The sequence below is a fragment of the Saimiri boliviensis genome, chromosome 9 (genome assembly GCF_048565385.1).
Source record: "Saimiri boliviensis isolate mSaiBol1 chromosome 9, mSaiBol1.pri, whole genome shotgun sequence".
Lineage (NCBI taxonomy): Eukaryota > Metazoa > Chordata > Mammalia > Primates > Cebidae > Saimiri > Saimiri boliviensis.
In genome coordinates, this window is record NC_133457.1 from 77,650,307 (window position 1) to 77,672,174 (window position 21,868).

The 21,868-nt window shown below is 44.7% G+C and overlaps 1 protein-coding gene across 1 annotated transcript in view; it reads right to left on the reverse strand.

Moving 5' to 3' along the window:
• Positions 1-18,510: 18,510 nt before the first annotated feature.
• Positions 18,511-21,868, reverse strand: part of SLC24A3 (solute carrier family 24 member 3) — a 497,749-nt gene continuing 494,391 nt past the window's right edge. The window contains exon 17 of the mRNA XM_039479737.2: positions 18,511-20,421. Coding sequence (XP_039335671.2) covers positions 20,272-20,421 — 150 coding nt within the window. The 3' untranslated portion in view covers positions 18,511-20,271. The remainder of the gene's footprint in view (positions 20,422-21,868) is intronic.

Consider the following 21,868-nt stretch of genomic DNA (forward strand, 5'->3'; position numbering starts at 1 on the left):
CCCACAAGGAGAGCCCAGATCCTGGAGAACAACTGTTGGCCACTCTCATTCATTGGTTTTCTACCAGATGACATCGGTGCTTGGGGTTTCACCCATAAACTTGTAGAAGAAGGAGCACTAAAAAGAAGCCAGTTCCACCATCGCTATGCTTGGTCTGCCTTGGGTGCTGGAAGAAGGAAAGCCCAAGGGCTGCTGTCCCTGGGAGCCTCTTTTCTTTCTTTTTTTTTTTTTTTTTTGAGACGGAGTTTCACTCTTGTTACCCAGGCTGGAGTGCAATGGCGGGATCTCGGCTCACTGCAACCTCCGCTTCCTGGGCTCAGGCAATTCTCCTGCCTCAACCTCCTGAGTAGCTGGGATTACAGGCACGCGCCACCACGCCCAGCTAATGTTTTGTATTTTTAGTAGAGACGGGGTTTCACCATGTTGACCAGGATGGTCTCGATCTCTTGACCTTGTGATCCACCCGCCTCGGCCTCCCAAAGTGCTGGGATTACAGGCTTGAGCCACCGCACCTGGCGTGGGAGCCTCTTTTCAATGGTCCTTGAGCACAGGGGGTTGTTTGCTGCCCCGAGAGCCTCTCTAACACCTGCAGCTCGGTGGCTGTGGCTGATTTCTGTGCAGAAGAGGCCAGAAGCAGACAGAAGTTAGGAGATTCCTTTCAAACTCTTTTCTCAGTGCCCTACATGGACCCCTCTACCCAGTTAGCAGGAATGAATCTCCTAATTCACTCCCTGGTTCTCTAGCTCTCTACTACTCTGAGTGAAAAACGTGAGTTTCCAAAAATGTCATTGTTTGCCTCCATGGCTTTCCACATCTCTTCTGTCTCCTTAAATGTGGGGTCCTTCAACTCTGTTGCGGAGCCTGTCCCTCTTAGTGCTCTGTTCTATTTTGGAGCAGTGGGCTCAATGCTGGCTATTACAGTCACCTAGGGAGTCTTAAAATCCTAATGCCCAGGTCACACCCTAATGAGAGCTTCTAAAATCGGACCCAGGCATAAGAAATTTTGTAGCTACCCAGGTGATTCTAATATGTATCTAAGGTTCTGGAAGTGTCACTATTTGAAAAGCTGTAGCCTTTAAAGCAGTTCTGGATCACTGGAATCACTTGAGACGCTCCAGAAAAACCCTGGTGCCTGGGCCTCCCCTGTGGAGATTTTGATGAAATTGGTCCAGTGTGTGCTCTGGCCGTCAGGACATTTAAAAGCTCTCTAGGTGATGCTATCACACCCTGGCTCCACATCCATGTAACAAAGCGTTCGCAGAGGCCGAGTCTTATTTTTCTGCTCTGCTCAATAAAGAAAGAGGCAGGTGTTCAGGTTTAAATGTTATTAATAAAATGGTGGTCAGAAGGCCGAGCGTGGTGGTTCACACCTGTAATCCAAACACTTTGGAGGCCAAGGCGGGCTGATCATCTGATGTTGAGAGTTCAAGACCAGCCTGACTAACATGGTGAAACTCTGTCTTAAAAAAAAAAAAAAAAAAAAAAAAAGGAGGTCAGAAAATAAGGCTCTGGGTTGCTTTTGCTCTGAAAGTAGAAATCATCGAGAATATTAATTCAAGCACAGATCAGATTCCCCACTTTTAGAAGTGTTTTCCAAACAAGCAGTTGAAATTTTCCTTTGATACTAAATTCTTCATGTGTTTTGATTTTTATGAGCAGTATTAAGAGCACATTATTCAGATTCTCCATCTGGTATGTCAGTTTGAGTTTGTGAAGCAGTCCTGAAGCACCCTTTTGGTTTCGGCAATGAGATCACTGTAGACGGGGTTGCCAAAGGAGGGAGCTTAGGGAAGTTGGCCCTCGGCTGGAGCCTGAGGGTAGGCTTGGCCAGGCCCGGAGGAAGAGGCTGAAACTCAGATGACTCAGCAAGGCCCAATGGGTGGAGGTGGGGTTGTGCATAGGGGCCGAACAACAAAAAATACAACTTAAAGGATACAGGATGGAGGACAAATGTTTTCTAACTACCTTAATTGCTAGAACTCTTTCTTCCTATCCTCTCTATCAGCGACAGATATACTTTTACAGGCACATTCTGCCCTACAATCCCATTTCTGTTTTTCTAGACCTTGTTTACAGGTGTTCAATAAGCCGTCATATTAACATTGTTATAACTGGTGTTCATTCTAAAGCCTGGTAATGGGCTAAAATTCATTTTTGCTCTGTGAATCATACATCCCTATTCCTGTAACATTTTAAGGAAAATGCTTCTAGCATCGAGGTCAAATAAATTTTTTTGCTTGCCTTCATTCAATTCCTCAAAATCACAACCATGCTATATTTCAGCTTGCTTCATGTTTTCACTACCATTTTCTTTTTCTTTCCTTTTTTTTTTTTTTTTTTTTTTTTTTTTGAGACAGAGTTTCGCTCTTGTTACCCAGGCTGGAGTGCAATGGCGCGATCTCGGCTCACTGCAGCCTCCGCCTCCTGGGTTCAGGCAATTCTCCTGTCTCAGCCTCCTGAGTAGCTGGGATTACAGGCACGCACCACCATGCCCAGCTAACTTTTTGTATTTTTTTTTTTTTTTTTTTAGTAGAGACGGGGTTTCACCATGTTGTCCAGGATGGTCTCGATCTCTTGACCTCGTGATCCACCCACCTCGGCCTCCCAAAGTGCTGGGATTACAGGCTTGAGCCACTGCGCCCGGCCCTTCTTTTTTTGAGACGGAGTTTCACTCTTGTTACCCAGGCTGGAGTGCAATGGCGCGATCTCGGCTCACCGCAACCTCTGCCTCCTGGGCTCAGGCAATTCTCCTGCCTCAGCCTCCTGAGTAGCTGGGATTGCAGGCACACACCACCATGCCCAGCTAATTTTTTGTATTTTTAGTAGCGACGGGGTTTCACCCTGTTGACCAGGATGGTCTCTATCTCTTGACCTTGTGATCCACCCGCCTCAGCCTCCCAAAGTGCTGGGATTACAGGCTTGAGCCACCACACCCGGCCACTATCATTTTCTTTTTTTTCTTTTTTCTTTTCTTTTTTTTTTTGAGACGGAGTTTCGCTCTTGTTACCCAGGCTGGAGTGCAATGGCCCGATCTCGGCTCACCGCAACCTCCGCCTCCTGGGTTCAGGCAATTCTCTTGCCTCAGCCTCCTGAGTAGCTGGGATTACAGGCACGCGCCACCATACCCAGCTAATTTTTTGTATTTTTAGTAGAGACGGGGTTTCACCATGTTGACCAGGATGGTCTCGATCTCTTGACCTTGTGATCCACCCGCCTCGGCCTCCCAGAGTGCTGGGATTACAGGCTTGAGCCACCGCGCCCGGCCTATCATTTTCTTAAAAAGTACCTCTGCCAAAGTTTTTCCTTCCCTCCCTCCTCTCCTTCACTCCCTCCCCTCCCTTCCCTCCTCCTTCCATCCCTTCTCCTTCCTTCCTTCCCTCCTTCCTTCCCTTCCCTTCTTCCTTCACTTCTTCCTTCACTTCCCCTCCCTCCCTCCCTCCCTCCCTCCTTCCCTTCCTTCCTTCTTCCCTCCCTGTCTCCCTTCCTTCCTTATATTTATTTTGACAACAGAGGACATTTATCATTACACATCTTCAGAAATATCCAGCTGTTTAATCACACTAACTAGGGGCTTCACTTTCTCTCTGAAGACTTGTTTCCAGAGACTCCCGCATTTCGGCTACAATCTAAAGTGGCTGTTGTCTAGACCTGCTGGGAGCTCTAATCCCAAGGCATGTTTTTTCCCTCCGTACTTCAGGGGGCAAATCTGTTGTTTTCTAGAATCTCAAGTCTACCTCTTTTATTTTGTTTTCTCTCTCCTTTTATTGCAGAAAAGGCTTTTAGAGGCTGGGTATATCTGAGAATATATATTATTCATGCTCAGTGGACATTCTGGCTAACAATGACATTTTAGTTCAAAATATTTTTTTCCGTCTTAATTTGAAGGCGTTTCTCCACTGTGCTTTACTGTCTGGTGTTGATGAAAGAGGTCTAATCAATGTTAGTCTGAATCTCCTTCTCCTTATAGCTGATCTGATTTTCTTTTCCTCTGAAGCCTTTCTTTTAAAATCCCCCCAAGTTATAAAATTCACAGGAATCTGTCTGGACTTGATCTTTCATTCGTTGCTTTGTTTTATCCAAGAGTATCTTCAGATCTGCTTGCGTTTCCATTTTATTGTCCACAGTTTCACAGTTCTTGATGAACCTCATACAGATCCCATTATTGTGATGGGTTTAATTCCTCTTGTAGCTCTTGACTTTCATTCTAAAGGGATTTGGGGAAGACGGGGAGGCATATGCATGTGATTAGTCTACACTTTGGTCTCTACTTCCTCAGACATTTTATTTGGATATTAAAGGAAAGGATGATCCCAGAAGACTAAAGGACTCAGAGATCCTTGGACGATCTCCTGGGGAAACTGTGGCTCTGTCAGTGACCTGAAGAAGTGACATCAGGGAGACTTCCATGTGCTCTGCCCTCAAGCAAACTGTGACATCACTTTTTAATTGAATAGAAAAGAACATTCCAGTATCTTCTGGGCAGTTTCCATTATTCCTGTGCTTATGGTTACGCAGAGTGAAAATTATACGGGCAGCTTACTGCCTAAACTCTCATGTCCAGAACTTCTGGATAGCATCTGAGGCTGGTCCAGGCAAGCATTTGAGTTCTTCTACTTCAGTGCAGTTTGTAGTCGGCACTTGAGTCGCATCCTAAACTTAAAGATGATGTTACTTATTTGAATGTTAAATAATAAAAAAAAAAAATCAACATAGGATGGTTTTCAGCAGACACTGTGTAAGTTTAAGCCCGCTGGAGGAAAGGCATGAGTGATTGTGATCAGGAGGAGTTACAGATTCCCTGCAGAGAATGAGGAGCTAAGGCTAGCAGGGCATCTCTGTCTCCTTTCCAGGCTGGGGACCAGTGACATGGGGAGACTGTGGAGCTCTGTTTCACTTAGCATGGTGTGGGGTCAGAAGAATTATGGATGAGGGGTATTGAGGCACACAGGCCTACTAAGACAGAGCCACAGAATTACCACACCCTCTGGGTGGCCGAAGAAACCTACATGGACCAATGAGGAAAGGCTGGAGGAAAATAAAGAATAAAGAATGACAACCACCAGTAGGCTGCCTCCCAGGGTGTGGACTGGGGCTGCGATGGGAGAAATGGAATTGACTGATACTTAGTTTTCTCCATGGCTCTCTTATATGGGTGGTTCAAACACAAGTGTGTTAGTCCTGCTGGTCTCCAGAAACCATGGCTCATTGGGCAAATGAATCCTGAGAACAATGGCTCTCTCAGGCCAGATGCCCACTTGGGGGAACCTCTGATGCCCACTCAGCAGAGTGTCTGCCCCAGCTCCCACATGACTTGCAGCCCTACTCACCTAGCAGACGTACAAAGGCTGGGACCGTGATTGTCCCATCCATCTGGAGGGTGTCTGCCTCTATCTCACCCCGGCTCCATCTCCTTCCAAAGGAGCCGAGTCTGTGTTGGAGCTGATGTTTCCCAGAAAGAGCCTGCTCCCCTCTGTCTGCCTTCTGGTCTGTGCCCTTAGTTCTCCCACGAAAGAGCTCTGGGAACAGAAATGCAGAAGCCTTCATCTCTCTTGTGCATCCCATCCCCACTAGACAGTGTCCTGTCCCTGCCACCTTGTCACAGCCTCATCTCACAAACTCATGGCCAGCCTCAGCCTTCGGGAGAATGATCCCATCCTGGGGGAACTGATCCCATCCTGGGGGGGGGAGGGCGTATGTGCATGCAATGCTGGGCAGCAGCTTTGTGGCCCTGGCATCTCTAGGTGCTGCCTAGGATGGATCTCCCACAGAAATGCTGTTTCAGTGGTAGCAAAACCAGAGAGTTCTGTTTGTCCTGTTTATACCGTGGCATGACCCTGGAAATAGACACAGAGGGCTTAAACAGGATGGTAAAATTTTCTCATCTTTATCGATAGTCACAATTCTTTCTTGTAAGTAGTTAAGCTCAAATTACAAAGACTTGGTGTATCCATAAGATTGGGATGGTTTCAATGTAGGATCTGATTCACCACTGTGCTCATTTCCTGGGGCTGCTGTCACTAATTACCGCAAACCTGATGGCTTAAAACAACAGAGCCATTTTCACTTTCAGCTCCAGAGGCCAGAAGTCCAAAATCAGTCCGGGCTGTTTTCTTCTTGGGGGCTCCCGGGGAGAACCCGTTCCATCCTCTCCTGCTTCTGGTGGTGCCTGATAGCTTTGGCATTCCTAACTTGCGGTAGCATCATTTCACTCTCGGCCTCTGAGGTCACCTGGTGTTCTCTCTCTGTCTGTGATCACATATCCCTCTTATTTATTTCTTTCTTTATTTTGAGACAGAGTTTCACTCTTGTTGCCCAGGCTGGAGTACAATGGCCCGATCTCGGCTCACTGCAACCTCCGCCTCCCAGGTTCATGCGATTCTCCTGCCTGAGCCTCCTGATTAGCTGGGATTACAGGCACACAGCACCACACCTGGCTAATTTTTGTATTTTTAGTAGAGACAGGGTTTCACCATGTTGGCCAGGCTGGTCTCAAACTCCTGACCTCAGGTGATCCACCTGCCTTGGCCTCGCAATGTGCTGAGATTATAGGTGTGAGCCGCTGTGCCTGGCCGATGTTTCCCTCTTCCTGAAGGGGCATCAGTTATTGGATTAGGGCTCACCCCAATCCCCTATGACCTCATCTTAACTTGATCATATTTGCAAAGTCCCTATTTCCAAAGAAGGTCACATTCACAGGTTCTGAAGGATCGGACTTTAACATATAAATATGTAAATATATATATAATATAATGTAATATATAGAATTATTATATATATATATATATATATATATATATATATACTTTTTTTTTTCTTTTGAGATGGAGTCTTGCTGTGTTGCCCAGGCTGGAGTGCTATGGTGCAATCTCAGCTCACTGCAACCTCCGCCTCCCAGGTTCAAGTGATTTTCCTGCCTCAGCCTCCTGAGTAGCTAGGATTAAAGGTGTGTGCCATCACACCCGGTTAATTTTTTGTTTTTAGTAGAGATGGGGTTTCACTGTGTTAGCTAGGATGGTCTTAATCTCCTGACCTTGTGATTCACCTGCCTCAGCCTCCCAAAGTGCTCGAATTACAGACATGAGACACCGCGCTGGGCCTTAACATATTTTTTGTGTGTGTGATGGGGAGGGACAATTCAACCCAGAATAATTATCAAAGTAAATTAAAAGATAATTAAACACTAAAATGTCATAAATCTTATTATTCTTTTAGCAACGATGTTGTAAAATTTTCTTAGGCTCACAAATAGCCACAACTTTTTCAAATACACAAACACCAGTCTATAAATACTGAGATTACTGAAAAATGAAAAATGAATGCTTTCACCTCTCCTAAACTACTAATTAATGCATGCAAAAGGACAAAGAATCATAAAGGCAAATACTCCTCTATAATAAATGGTAAAACAAATATATAGAAATCAGATTCATGTGAGCATGAAACAGATCAGTTTATATCTCTTTAAAAAGAATAACCAAGGTTTGTTTCTTGCTGCATCAGATTTAAAGGTTAAAAAAAATCTCACTAAGAGGAAATACAATATTTGAAGATAACTTTTACTCTCAAAATTCTTTAATTTCTTGTTTTAAACTGTAGAGTCCTAAAGAACAGAAATGGACAATATAGCACGTGGATTTTTTTTTTTCAATTGTACACTGTTTCATGTATGTATGACACTTAGAGAAACATCACAGAACTTTGAACATTCTACTGATAAATGAAACAGAAAACTTTTAATTCGGCACAGGAAAACATTCCTGCTTCATCCTGACCTATTTGCCGAAAACATTCGGCTCATTTTTCCTGCAATGCTTTCCTGCAGCTTTAAGTGAAATGTGGCACCAAGGAGAAAGAAGAAAAGCATGTTTAGAGGAAAGGAATTTAGCTGCTTGCATTAAGTTCCTTTGAATTAATATCTCATCCTGTATATAAGTATACAGTATAAGACTGATACTTTGAAATATAGGACTTCAAAAGGGGACATTTCAGGAAGGACAAAGGCATTTAATGAAATTTCCAGGAAACTAGAGGAATTTCAGGCCTGCTTAGCTAAAGCACTTGTGAACGATTTCAGTTGAAATGTTTGATGAATGATTTCAGTTGAAACCAGTGGGACATAATTACCCAGCACTTGGAAATAAGGACAAGAGAGGGTTAAGGTTAGTGTCTCCTATCAATGGCATACTGGAACCTTGCTCAACAGACACACCCAGGGATTATTGTGTGAACCAGGGGAGTGCACCTCTGACTCACTGTTGATCAAGGACTCAGACTTTATGAAGTTACACTTCGACATGCGTATCTTGTCTGGGAAAGGCAAATCATTTCTATCAGGTAATGAATATTGTGACAGGTTGAGTATGGTTGCCTTGGAGCTCATTAATTAGTTTCAAGTCTAGCACTCTTTACAGTCTTTGTACACACCTATACATCCCAACATTGACCATCTTACTGATTACTGCATTAATGAGCTAAGAAATCTTAAACCTATACTCATTTTTAATTTTTCCGTAAGAGTAATCTTGGAAAGATTTTTGAATATTGTGTTTTCACACAATTTTTGACTTTTTATCTGTATCCTTGTTTTGGTGATGGACTATAAGAGGTATTTTATTTATTTCTTTTTAATTTCTTTTTTTAGAGATAGGGTCTCACACTGTCACGCAGGCTGGAATGCAGTGGTGCAATCATAGCTCACTGCAACCTTGAACTCCTGAGCTCAGGTGATCCTTCTGCCTGAGCCTACCAAGTAGCCAGAACTACGCTACAGGTGCATGCCACCATGACTGGCTAATTTTTAAATTTTCTGTAGAGATGAGGTCTTGCTATGTTGCTGAGGCTGGTCTCCAACGCCTGGCCTCAAATAATCTTCTGGCTTTGGCCTCCCAAAGAGCTGCGATTCCAAGGGGTGAGCAACTGTACCCAACATTTATTAATAAAAACACACCAAGGGTGTGTTTTCGTGTGTCAAGCCCTTGTTAGTCCTGGGAAGAGGCCACAGACCAAAACTCCCTACTGCCCTGTCCTTATCTGTGTGTAAAATAAAATGAAATGCCAGAATTTCATCTGTGTGTAAAATAAAATGAAATGCCTCATTTGTTTTCATCTTGTTTTTTTTTTTTTCAAATGAAATTCTGTAACGATGGCCTGAGCAGATGTGAAAAAGGCATTTGGAACCCAGTCCCAGTTGTTTCGTTTTATGTTTGGATTTGGGGGTACAAAATGGGCAAGAGAGAGTTGGGTTGGAGTGAAGGTAATGGGAGGTCCCAAGGAAAGGAGAATTTAACCTGAAGGCAAATTCAGGGACTGTCTGAGCTAAATATCCAAATTTAGCATGCAGAGAGCGGGGATTAATTTCTTTCACAAGCTGCAGAAGAACAGATTTCCCTTCTTGCTCACACAGTTGAACTTGGTGATGCCTACACAACAGATGACTATTGCTGCTCCCCTGGGTGAAGAAATTATCCCCGCCTCTGGTGCCCTGCGGGCTGAGTCATCTGCTCCTTCACTTCCTGGCTGTGTTTGCTCCTGGCGTCAAAGCTTGCTGCTATCCAGCTGGGTTCCAACGATCGTTTCAAAATTAACAGCCTAATGCCATCCTGATGGGACCTGTCCCCACACTTATTACAAAAAAATTGCTGTTACATAAACCGATTTTTTCCTTGTCCTATTTTCTGCCCCCTTTTCTAAATGTGTTGAGTTTCCGGCTTGAGGTTTTTTTGTTTTTTTCTGTCCCCTCTCCCTTAGCTCCCAAAGAGAAATCTATCTTGCAAGTAAAGCGTAGTGTCACGGGGCTACAGCCCTGTTTGTTTGTCAGTACAGCTCAGGAACTTTCTATACTAGCAAGATATCTGATGTGAGCCCCATCTAAAGAAACAACTGGAAAGAAGTTGAAAATCAAGCGGGAAACACCTTGAGTTAGATCTTCGTCTTGCATTTGAATTCTCTAGTTTCTCCTCTGCCCCACCTAAACGAAGGCTTATTGGAACTAAAAGATGACGCCTTTGCCCTTTAAACTGTACCAATCTATTCCCAATTTCAAATGTATTGCTCTCCATAACTCTTGCCTGTCCACATCAGGCACGTCTGGTAATACACATGGATACCCACGACTTAATATAGAGTGACCTCCTGCACAAGGCTCTGTGAAACCGACTTCTTGTCTTCTGAAGGGCAGAGCAGAGAGCTACTGGCAGGTCATCTCAGTCTTGACTATTCACACAGATCACCTGGGGATCTTGTTAAACTGCGGGGTCTGATTCAGGAGGTCTGGATGGGGCCTGAGAGTCTGCATTTCTAGCAAGTTCCCCCTTGATGCTGTCACTCATGCTGTTGGCTCCAGGACTATCCTTTGAGAACCGCTCCTCTGAGACATCCCTTCTGTTCCAGGGCAGCAGGCCTCACCACCTTTGTCAAAGGCAGAAGCGATGTTCTCTCTACACTGTAAAAGAAACTCTAGGGCCTTTGTCGGCCAAGTTGGCCCCTCAGTACACTCTGTCTGCTCTGCTCGATACTGGAGCCCCTGATCACATACGGTTCTTTAAATGCAGGTTTAAAGATCAACAAGGTTAAATATTTCGTTCCTCAGTTGCATGAGCCACATTGCAAGTGCTCAAGTGCTCAATGGCAACAGGCGTCTAGTGGCTACTGTACTGAGCAGCAGAGGTAAAAAACGTTTCCATCATTTTTACCTGCCGGGCAGTGCTGTTCTCCAGGAACTCCAAAAATCATTTCTCTCATCAAAGCTGCTGGTTTGAGGCCCACTCACACTGAGTTAACAAAGACCTGCAGGACAGACATCAGGAGTTCCTTTCGGAATCTGCACAACGAAAGATCCAAATGGGCCGGGCATGGTGGCTCGGGCCTGTAATCCCAGCGCTTTGGGAGACCGAGGCATATCACAAGGTCATGAGTTCGAGACCAGCCTGACCAACATGGTGAAACCCTGTCTCTATTAAAATACAAAAATTAGCTGGGCGTGGTGGCGCGTTGCTGTAATTCCAGCTACAGGAGAATCTCTTGAACCTGGGAGGCAGAGGTTGCAGTGAGCCAAGATCACTGTATTCCAGCCTGGCTACAGAGGGAGACTCTGTCTCAAAAAAAAAAAAAAAAAAAAAAAAAAAAAAAAAAAAAAAAAAAAAAAGAAAAGAAAAGAAAAATCCCAAATGGAGTGATTATTCTTTCCTAAGCCAGTGGTTCCGCACCATGGATATATGTCCGAAATACCTGGGAGTCCCAAACAAACTCTGAGGTCCTGGGGTGTGTCAGATGCCAGAGAATCCAAATCGGGATGGGGGTGGGGGCCTTGGTATTTTTAAATGCATCCTAGGTGGTTCTAATGTGGACCCAAGGTGAGGAATCACTGCTTTCCACCTGAACCCAGTGCCATGGCCTGCACTGAGGAGGGCCAGGAAACATTTTCTGAGCTTCTCAAAATACTCTTGTTTTCAGCTCCTCACGGCTTTTTCAGGGCCTCCATTTTCAAGTGAAGTCTCTGAGAAACTGGACTGAAGCTTTTAAAATAATAATTTTAAATTTCTAATAGAGACTAAGAAACTGAGACATCGTCACTGTGACATTCTCTCGCGAGAAGAGACGCTGGCAGCTGTTGAAGGAGCACTGAGCTTCATTTTTATCTTTCTTTGCTTCCGGGTCCGCATATTGAAACCTGCCTCATTTATGAAAGGCAAGAGGGGAAAGGAAAACATTTTTTTAATTCTTTTTTTTTTTTTTTTTTTTTGAGACAGAGTTTCACTCTTGTTACCCAGGCTGGAGTGCAATGGCGCGATCTCAGCTCACCACACCCTCCTGGGTTCAGGTAATTCTCCTGCCTCAGCCTCCTGAGAAGCTGGGATTACAGGCATGCACCACCATGCCCAGCTAATGTTTTGTGTTTTTAGTAGAGACAGGGTTTCACCATGTTGACCAGGATGGTCTCAATCTCTTGACCTCGTGATCCGCCCGCCTCGGCCTCCCAAAGTGCTGGGATTACAGGCTTGAGCCACTGTGCCCGGCCAGGAAAACATTTTTATGTTAACGCATTTCCAACACCCTTCAGTATCCCCATTAATGCTCCAGTCACTGGGAAAAGAATAGTGCCTGGGCTGGGCAGGCCCATGAAAATCATGCAAATAGTTACAGGTGAGGAATTTCATCTTTGGTTGGATTTGACTCTCCAAGTGATGACTACCTGTGGATGTAAGAGACACATTAAGGGTTGCTCCTGAGATTTTGAACTCTCTGTGCTAGATACATCCAGTAAGAAAATATATTTTGGCTGGGCACAGTGGCTCACGCCTGTAATTCCAGCACTTTGGGAGGCTGAGGTGGGCGGATGATGAGGTCAGGAGTTCAAGACCAGCTTAGCCAACATGGTGAAACCTCATCTCTACTGAAAATATAAAAATTAGCTGGGCATGGTGGTACATGCCTGTAATCCCAGCTATTCAGGAGGCTGAGGCAGGAGAATCGCTTGAACCTGGGAGGTGGAGTTTGCAGTGAGCTGAATCGTGCCGCTGCACTCCAGCCTGGGCGACAGAGTGAGACTCTGTTTCAGAAAAAAAAAAAAGAAAAGAAAAGAAAAGAAAAGAAAATACATTTTATAAAGATTTAAAAGCAAAGTTTCCTGGTTTCTGACTTAGGCTAATGTAACTGCATTCAGAGAAATGGATAGGGAGTGTAGAAAGACCTGTTTAGAAACAACACCTATCACAGCAAAGACAGCGTAGGCCTTTCAGCTGAACTGGCATTTGAACTGCAGTAATGACACCGTCCAGATGAATGGACCATGTCAGTGTATCTGAGCTGTCACATATATACCCGACATGCCTTCAAAGTGTTTTCTGTTTTGTTAGGAATCACTTACAATCTTTTCTGAGCAGCTGGCTGTCTGCCACCACAGAGATTCCTTTTGCTGGGTTGAAAATATACTGAGGACAAAGTCTGTTTGACATTGTGCCTGTGTATAACCCACACTTACCAATTTAAAAATCAGGCCTATAACAGGCAACGAAAAAGTGCTCAACATCACTGACCAACAGGAAATGCAAATCAAAACTACAATGAGATATCATCTCACCCTACTTAAAATGGCTTTTATTCAAAGACAGATGATAACAAATGTGAGCCAGGATGTGGAAAAAAGAGAATCTTCATACACTGCTGGTGGGAATGTAAACTAGTACTAATACAACCACTATGGAGAACAGCTTGGAGGTTCCTCAAAAAACTAAAAATAAAACTACCAGCTATCCCACTGCTAGGTAAATACCAAAAAAAAAAAAAAAAAAAAAAAAAAAGGAATCAGGATGTTGAGATGCCTGCACTTCCATGCTTGCTGCAGCTCTGTTCACCATAGCCAGGATTTGGAAGCAGCCTAGGTGTCCATCAACAGATGAATGGAAAAAGAAGATGTGGTACATATTCATCACGGAGTACTGTTCAGCCACAGAGAAGAATGAGATCTTGTCATTGCCAGCAACATGGATGAAGCTGGAGGTCATTACGCTAAGCGAAATATACCAGGCACACAAAGACAAACTTTACATGTTCTCACTTAATTGCGGGAGCTAAAAGTTAAAGCAATAGAACTCATGGAGATGGAGGGTAGAGGGATTGTTACCAGAAGCTGGGAAAGGGGGTGTGGAGTTTGGGAGGGGAAGTGGGGATAGTTAGTGGATAAAAAAATATTGAGAGAATGAAAAGACCTGGTATTTGCCAGGATAACAGGGTGACTATAGTCAATAATAATTTACTTGTACATTTTAAATAACTAAGAGTATGACTGAATTGTTTGTAACACAAAGGGTAAATGCATGAGGTGATAGATACCCCGTTTACCCTGATAGGCCTGTATCAAAGATCTCAGGTACCTTATAAATAGATACCTCTACTCTGTGCCCATAAAAATAAAAAATAGAAATTAAGTAAAAACAAAACCAGAGACATGTCAAGGGACCCCCTGGTCAAGGGTGACTTGCATGCCTGATGTGTGTGGATAGGTCTTCCAGTGCAGATATTACTGCTGTTTATTCCTGGTCAGGCCAGGCCATCTCAGGCATGGTTCATAGTTTACATTGAAAAATGTCAGGAGGACTCCTTAGAAGCTGCTAGCATGATACTTTACTAACACATTGTGCAGATGTTATCATTTGTGACTCTGATTTTCTTTGGGGGAAAATTTCTCAAATTTCTCAAAGTCAATTCTAGACCCAACAGTGGTAACCTGTGGGTGTTGGTGAGAAAGGACAATTCTTGGGCTTATCCTTGTGTCTACTGAGTTAGAAACTCTTGGGTGAGGCCCAGAAGTCTCCAGATAATTCTGACATAAGCATAAGTTTGGAAAACACTGATTTAGATAACATGATGAATAAATGCGGGTAAACATGTTTTTCACATGTGAAGTTGGATTGAACATTTAAGCAACTGTAAGAAACAGTTCTACCTGCCGTGACAATACATGGTTAGATAAGTTGGAGCTGGTATATCAGAAATCTGTATCCAGCAGACAAAATCCATTCTCCTAAGAAAAAAGCACGAGGCGTTTGCATTCAAACTTATTGGTGGTTAGAGCAATACTGACCAAACAGAGTACAGCTTTAGTTTGTAGTATTTAAAAAAATGAATCATCCTCCATTAATCATGGGAGAGGGATGAAGCATCTGACTTGTTATATCAAAAAGAAAGATATGAAACTGAATGGACAATATTTTTTTTGCAAGAGTTAAAAAATATTAGTTTTGCCGGGCGCGGTGGCTCAAGCCTGTAATCCCAGCACTTTGGGAGGCCAAGACGGGTGGATCACGAGGTCAAGAGATCGAGACCATCCTGGTCAACATGGTGAAACCCCGTCTCTACTAAAACTACAAAAAATTAGCTGGGCGTGGAGGGGCGTGCCTGTAATCCCAGCTACTCGGGAGGCTGAGGCAGGAGAATTGCCTGAACCCAGGAGGCAGAGGTTGTGGTGAGCTGAGATCACGCCATTGCATTCCAGCCTGGGTAACAAGAGCGAAACTCCATCTCAAAAAAAAAAAAAAAAAAAAAAAATATATATATATATATATATATACACACATATATATATATATATGTATATATATATTAGTTTTATACTGAAAGCACCTTCACACACAAGCATATCTCTTTTAAGCAATGACTTACAAGCTTGGCTCAGAAGCACTGAAAAAGCAATTGCAAGGGTTCTGAAATTCCTCATCACGTTTCATTCCAAGTTTTGTGTGCAGTTTTCTGGACTTAGTTACTGAATTGATTGCCCCAACAAATCAAAAGATGTGACATCACCAAATTGAGCTTTTGATAAATAGGGTAAGTTGGAAGTTATATAAAGAAGAAATGGAATTTATCTATACATGCATATGTTTATGTAAATTAATTCAAGTAGAAAAATCCTTAAGTGGCATCTGTGTAAGCCAAAATATAATTTTAAATCTTCTCTTCCCTCCTTCTTATTGCAAAAACAAAGAGCAAGGCCAAAGTCAGTATTAACTATGGCTACTCACTATGTTTAAATCTCTGTAACGTGGCAAGAATGTTTGCTACATTAAGATTTAGTAAGAATTTCTTAAATTAATGAGACTACTGGGTACACGTTATTAAAGAAATAAATGACCTGAGTGCAACAGTAAGCCATCTGAATGATTCTGGTGGAGTTTTATTACTCTGCCCTGTGTTTTGAAAGTAGGCATAAAGTTCACTGTGAAATCAATTCTGGGACCTGACATCATGTATCTCAGGTACATTGCTAATCTTCTCTGCTCTCCACAGCCCCAGCTCCTCACTTTTCTTTTTTTTTTTTTTTTTTTTCTGAGACGGAGTTTCGCTCGTTACCCAGGCTGGAGTGCAATGGTGCGATCTCGGCTCACCGCAACCTCCGCCTCCTGGGCTCAGGCAATTCTCCTGCCTCAGCCTCCCGAGTAGCTGGGATTACAGGCACGCACCACCATGCCCAGCTAATGTTTTGTATTTTTAGTAGAGACGGGGTTTCACCATGTTGACCAGGATGGTCTCGATCTCTTGACCTCGTGATCCACCCGCCTCGGCCTCCCAAAGTGCTGGGATTACAGGCTTGAGCCACCACGCCCGGCCCAGCTTCTCACTTTTTAGCATCTCAGCAGGGCCTACATCTCCGGATGACGAGAATGAGCGTGTAGCCTTTCATTTATCAGAGAAAAGTTTGCTGAATCCACCTCTATTATTCTGGCCTAATAACAGACAGTTGGAAGAACTTTTTTGAAAAAGTTTCAAAGATCCACTGGCTTGTCTTCATACAGAATTTTGGTATCAGATAGATGATGTGTGTGTGGATGTGTGTGCACACACACGTGTGTGTATGGGCAGCCATTGCAGAAAATAACAAAATAAATGCGATTCATTAATTAGTATGAGACTTTACAAAATCCAACATGAAAATGTCTCATCTATTTCAAAATAGTTGATGGAAATGGGTCAGAATAATTGGATGATTATTCCATTAATGGGATAATTATTCTATTTTAAAAAGGTGAAAATAAATAAATCTTGAAAAAATTCCATCATCATTACCAATTTCCCATTTCTAATTTTTCCCAGTGATTTGAATATTTTTAAGAACAATTAGGTAAAATTCTAGGACACTATTTGGTTACATTTATTGTAAGTTGGATATTCTTATTTTTATATATCGCAATTGAAAACAGTCTGGGTTTTATAATGTTATCACTTCTTATCTTTTTCTAAACATTCAGGCTTTTCTTTGACGCTGAAGTGCTTAAAATGAATTCAAATTTACCATTTGAATTATACAGTCTCAAATCCTTAGCATGCAAATCTACAACTGTAAACTGTAAGTCTGCAGCAAAAGAACTAGGAAAATATAAACGGCTTACATCCATTTACCCTTCATGCCGGGTATCTTTTGGAGGTGAATACAAAACACGTACCCACGAAAGTGCACTATTACTGAAAAGGTAGGACCCGCAGTTCGCTGTAGAAGAAGGGGCAGAAGCTGTCTTTCCATTGTGCCTGGAAATATCCCCTCATAATGACCTCTCAGTGTATCTAAGGCCACTTGAGGGCCTCAATGACGCCTCCTGGCCATGGCTCTCAGCAAGGGTAGGAGCAGAATCTCTAGGAACAGGGGGCCCTTTCCAGGTGCCAGCTGGTGCCAGCTAGGACACACTCAGGAGGAAGTGTGAGCCCCAGCACCCATCTTCCCTTGGCCAAGGCTCGGGAGGTGGGGGCATCCCACTTGTGCATGAGGTTGGGGCCTGGGAGTTCAGCCTGCTCAGAAAATTGCTGTGAGGGTGTCTCTAGTAGACATTATCAGGTTTGGAGATATTGACAAAAATTCTTTCCTCAAACCCATCCCAGCCCGATCTTAAGTCCCAGTTCAGCAAAAACAGTGAAAAGAGCAATATCGACAATCCGGCATCACTGAACAGCTGGCTCATTTCAAGCCCCATTCTCAACTCACGACCTAAGACAGTTGTGCATGGCTGAGACCTAAGCAGAAATAGGCTAAATTATCATTTCAGAATTCTTGAGTTGGCAATCATTATGCATGGAAACATGAAAACTACCTTGTCCCAGAATTCCCACTTCGAGAAATTCAGCCATGAACTATAGTTTCTAAAGATTTCATGAAATTTTTTTTTTTTAAATCACTGACTAAATGTCTTTGCTTAAGATTAAAAGTAAAACTAATGAAGGCTAATCTAACAAGATACTTAATGTAAATGTATCTAATGCTTTGTATGCACTAATCAGCATAATGAAAATACCGTGCCCTGTGTCCAGGGTATATTTGTAAAATACACAAATATAGTAATAAAATATTTGAAGACGGAAACACTCAAAACCAAGCTAAGTACCTAGCATTCCCCCCACCCTGGGAATATATATTTTTCAGTAGTTAAATGAAGTTGGTGCTGTGGATTAGTAGCTATTTTTCTTCTGGCTCTTATAAATGAATTGTGCAGCATTTCTGGTGGAAACCCAGTTCTGTGTTTACTAATTCAGATCTGGGCAACTATTTCTTGAGCATCACCTAGGATCAGAACATGGCTTATTACAATTATGTTATTCTCTCTTTTAAGGATCAGCTTTGGGGAAGTCTTAACTTTCACGATTAAGAACTACCGAAATCAGGCAGAATGGAGAACTTGCCCACTCCAGAATGTCATCATCAGTGCTGTGAAGCGCCTTCTCTCATGCTCAATGGAAAGAATGGATTCCTAACTAATGTATTCTAGGACAGGTAGAGCTCTAGAATTCTGTGATAGGATGACAGGCCTAAAGTCCCTTCGAGATTTAGAGGGGACCCACAGCTTCCCACTTCATTCTCGGAATGTGCCACAAATACACCAGCTTTCCAGGTGAGGCAACGCAGAAACAGCAGGTGGCAAGTATCTGGCCACATAGTGACTGCGATCATTTTACCTCCCATATATTCTCCTCAATGGAAAATGCACAGTCTTCCAGGGGAGAAAGTAATTCACTCTGCTCAGGGAAGGATAGAGAACAGAGAAGTTTATTTTACACTATCCGTCCAAGAAAACAATCGCCATAAACCAGTGCAAAATGTGCAACAGAATCGGTAAGTGTGTCTTAGCTCTGAGAGCCCAAATTGGTGATTTCTCCTTTTGTTCCTCAGTTGGGCACGTGCACCATCCGCTAATGCTGGTTTGTACCACGGACAGAAACGTTCAACCAATTTGTAGCAGGTTATTTTTACAAATTCGTACCAGAATGTGTACAAGGGACAGGGAAAACCATACCGAATGAATGATAAGTGATCAGTGCTTAAAGTAAATACAAGGGACAGCACAGGCAAGAATCCACAGTTTCAATAAATACAAGTGAACAAGCATGGGTGTGTCTCGACTGGTTGGAATTAGTCTGCGTAATAATCCAGCATCATACAAAAATCTAGCAGGGCTGTTGAGCAGTGGTTGGCAAGAACGTTCATAATAACTTATGCCCTTGAGCGAGTCTGCATGTAACACATTCTGTGGTTTCAAAGGTGTCAGTTCTGTTTTCTCCTTCCCTGGCCATCCCTCCAGGAAGGGAGGGGTGCAGCTGGGCTGGCTTGGCAGAGACGCCCCGTGAGGAAGGACGTTTGCCCAAGAGCCAGCGGTCAGGGTCCAGTGTACTTAATACCAAGCGGCAAACTGGGACTTAATTGACGATGTCTGTGCAAAGTGCGCTTCTCTCCATTTTCCAAGAAACCAGTGTCTGTAACTCCTGCACGAAAAGCAGTGGTGGCCTCTGGGTCACTCCCTGTCATCCCAAATGCCAAGCAACAAGAGCACATCTCGGGGGCTCGCAAGTCGGGGAAGCTTTTGTCGTTGATTGCCTGGCACCTCACGGCTGGGTAGTTTAACTGGGGCCCCCTTGTCCAAGGCCTCAGGCAGGCTAGAACTATATTGCTTGAAAACTAGAAAGAACCTAGTGAGAAAGAGATGGTGATGATGGACATGAGGGAAGCTGTCTTCTTCCTCCGAGACCTTGTGTCCCCCCACCCCCAGCGGACGCCCACAAGACTTGAGCGAGGCATTCTTGGCTATAAAATGTCATGCATTTGTTCTTGGCGGCCCTGCGCAGTGGCTCCTCTAAAAAGCGCTATATCCATACATACTCCAACATGCCTGGGATGCAAGCCCAGACAACACGGCAGGTGCAGCTTTTGGGTCGCTGGTTAATTCCAAGCCCAGTGGAAGAAGATGCAAGAGAAGCTCTTGATCTCTGGAAGAAAAGGAGTGAAAGGGGAAGACCCCCAAAAGAAAACAATCCCCCCAAACCCAGTCACCTAGGCATCACCTCCGAACCGAACAAAATCCCAAACACTCCCTGTAATCAACGGACCCCTCCTCTCTATTTCTTCAACAGTCTCAGGTCATAAATTAGGCGAGTCTTCCATCAAATAACTTAAAAAAGGAGGAGGGGCTGGAATCAGTGTTGCCCGGCTCGGGCCAGTTAGCAGCCAGTTTTTCTAGCATCTCAGTCACTGTTCAAAAATGGAGCTGGAAGAGTCACGTGGATGTTGGATGTCTTCACATGGAGGAGGCAGGAAAGGGTGGGAGGGTGTGACCCAAGGACGTGGGGGAGTGAGGACGGGGCAGGGGGAGAGCCTGGGCCACCAAAACAGGAGCGGAGGCCTGAGGACGGCACGGGAGAGACGAACGCCATGGCCCTGGGGGCCCGCGTGACTCGGGTTGCTGCCTTGTCTCGTATTGCACAGAAAAGGAGAAGCTGAGCCTCTGCAGTGCCCGGCGGCTAGTGGTCCCCGCACATGGGCAGGTTCACGAAGGTGAACACGTTGAACTCCGTCATGATGGAGAAGCACAGGAACACGCCATACAGGAGGAGGCACCCACAGCCCAGCTTCTTGTCCAGCTGCCACTTGTTCAGGTGAACACCGAACACCTGCAGGGTACAGAACAGGTTCAGAGGGTGCCAGGAGGAGGCAGCAGCCTCTGTGGGGGTGGCTGGGGGACACCAGGGGACGCCAGGGGACGGGGGAAGGGCTGCTGACTGTGGGTCTCGGGTGGGGTGCTGATATTCTCTGAGCCTGCAAAATCCAACTCTGGTCACAGATTGCAGAAGGTGAGAACATCAACAAGAGGAAGAAAAGAAGCCAGAAGCTGCTGGTTGTGGAAAAGTAACTAAAACAAATGGCAGGACTCACAAGCACATCCCAGCAGCCAAGCTTCCTCTTCCACGGAGCTGCAACCCCACGTCCCTGCGGGCCCTTCACCTGTTCTGGGCCTTTTTGCTCTAAGCAGACTCCTGCTCGCCTGGGGACACTTCAGCCGCATTCTTCCCATGGCTGCGCCTGGAGGTGAGGAAGTTGCTCCCTCCCCACGGCTCCTCAGGGTGCTTCCAGACCATTTTCCTTCTTTCCTCCCTGAAAACACCGAGCCTGGAATCTCGGGTCTTCCCACGGTCCTTCTCGGTTCCTCCTGTTGCAGTCAACGGTGTCAGCCTGGCCACTGCCCATCCTTGAAGCTTTCTGTCTGCTCCTGCCACTCTCACTGCACTCCTGCTGACTTTCTCAGTGAGTTCAATGCCCCCGGAGAGGGAGAGGGTCTTACCAACCCTCTGCCTCCTCAAGTTCTCATCCTTTATCCGGCCTCACCACTCACACCCACCGGCCCACATGCTACTCAAATTTAAGTGAAATAAAATGAAAACACAGCTCCACATTTCAGGTGCTACAGCCAGCCACAGCCAGCGGTACTGCCCAGCCCAGGTGCAGGTCATTTCACGGCAGAAAGGTCTGCTGGTGGCACTGGGGCCTAGCTGTTGTTACTGGAAGTGACAGAAGCATCTGTGTTATCTTAGTGTCACACATCCCACTCTCTGACTCAAATCTCTTCCTTTCTAGCTTACTCCACCCGATTGCTCAGCTCCCACAACTCTGCAAAACCCCACAGCCCACACCTCACTGACACCATCACCACTTCTCCAGGCTTCACCCACAGTACCCCTTTCGTTTCCCCCTCTCTTCACTTCAGTTCCATCTGTACTGGCTGGAGTCACTCTGGGGCATCCACCCTGATTCCCTGGCCTCTCTTGCTCAGTTGTCCTTGGTTGGCTAAGCCACAACCCTTCAGTTCAAGCCAAGTCCCAATCTGGTTCACGCTGTATCCACGCGGCTGACCATCGGGGCGGGAGGAAATCAGCCAGCCATGCTGAGGGGTCTTACTTCATATTCGAGACCGCTGATGTTAAGTGGGGCTTAATATGCTTAATATGCTTTTCAGCAGGCACCTCATCCTTCCCTCGTCCCTCGCCTCTCCCTTGCCCAGGTGGCTACTTCACATCTCTCCCCCTCTTCCAACCTCCAACACTTGCTTCCCCACCCTCACTC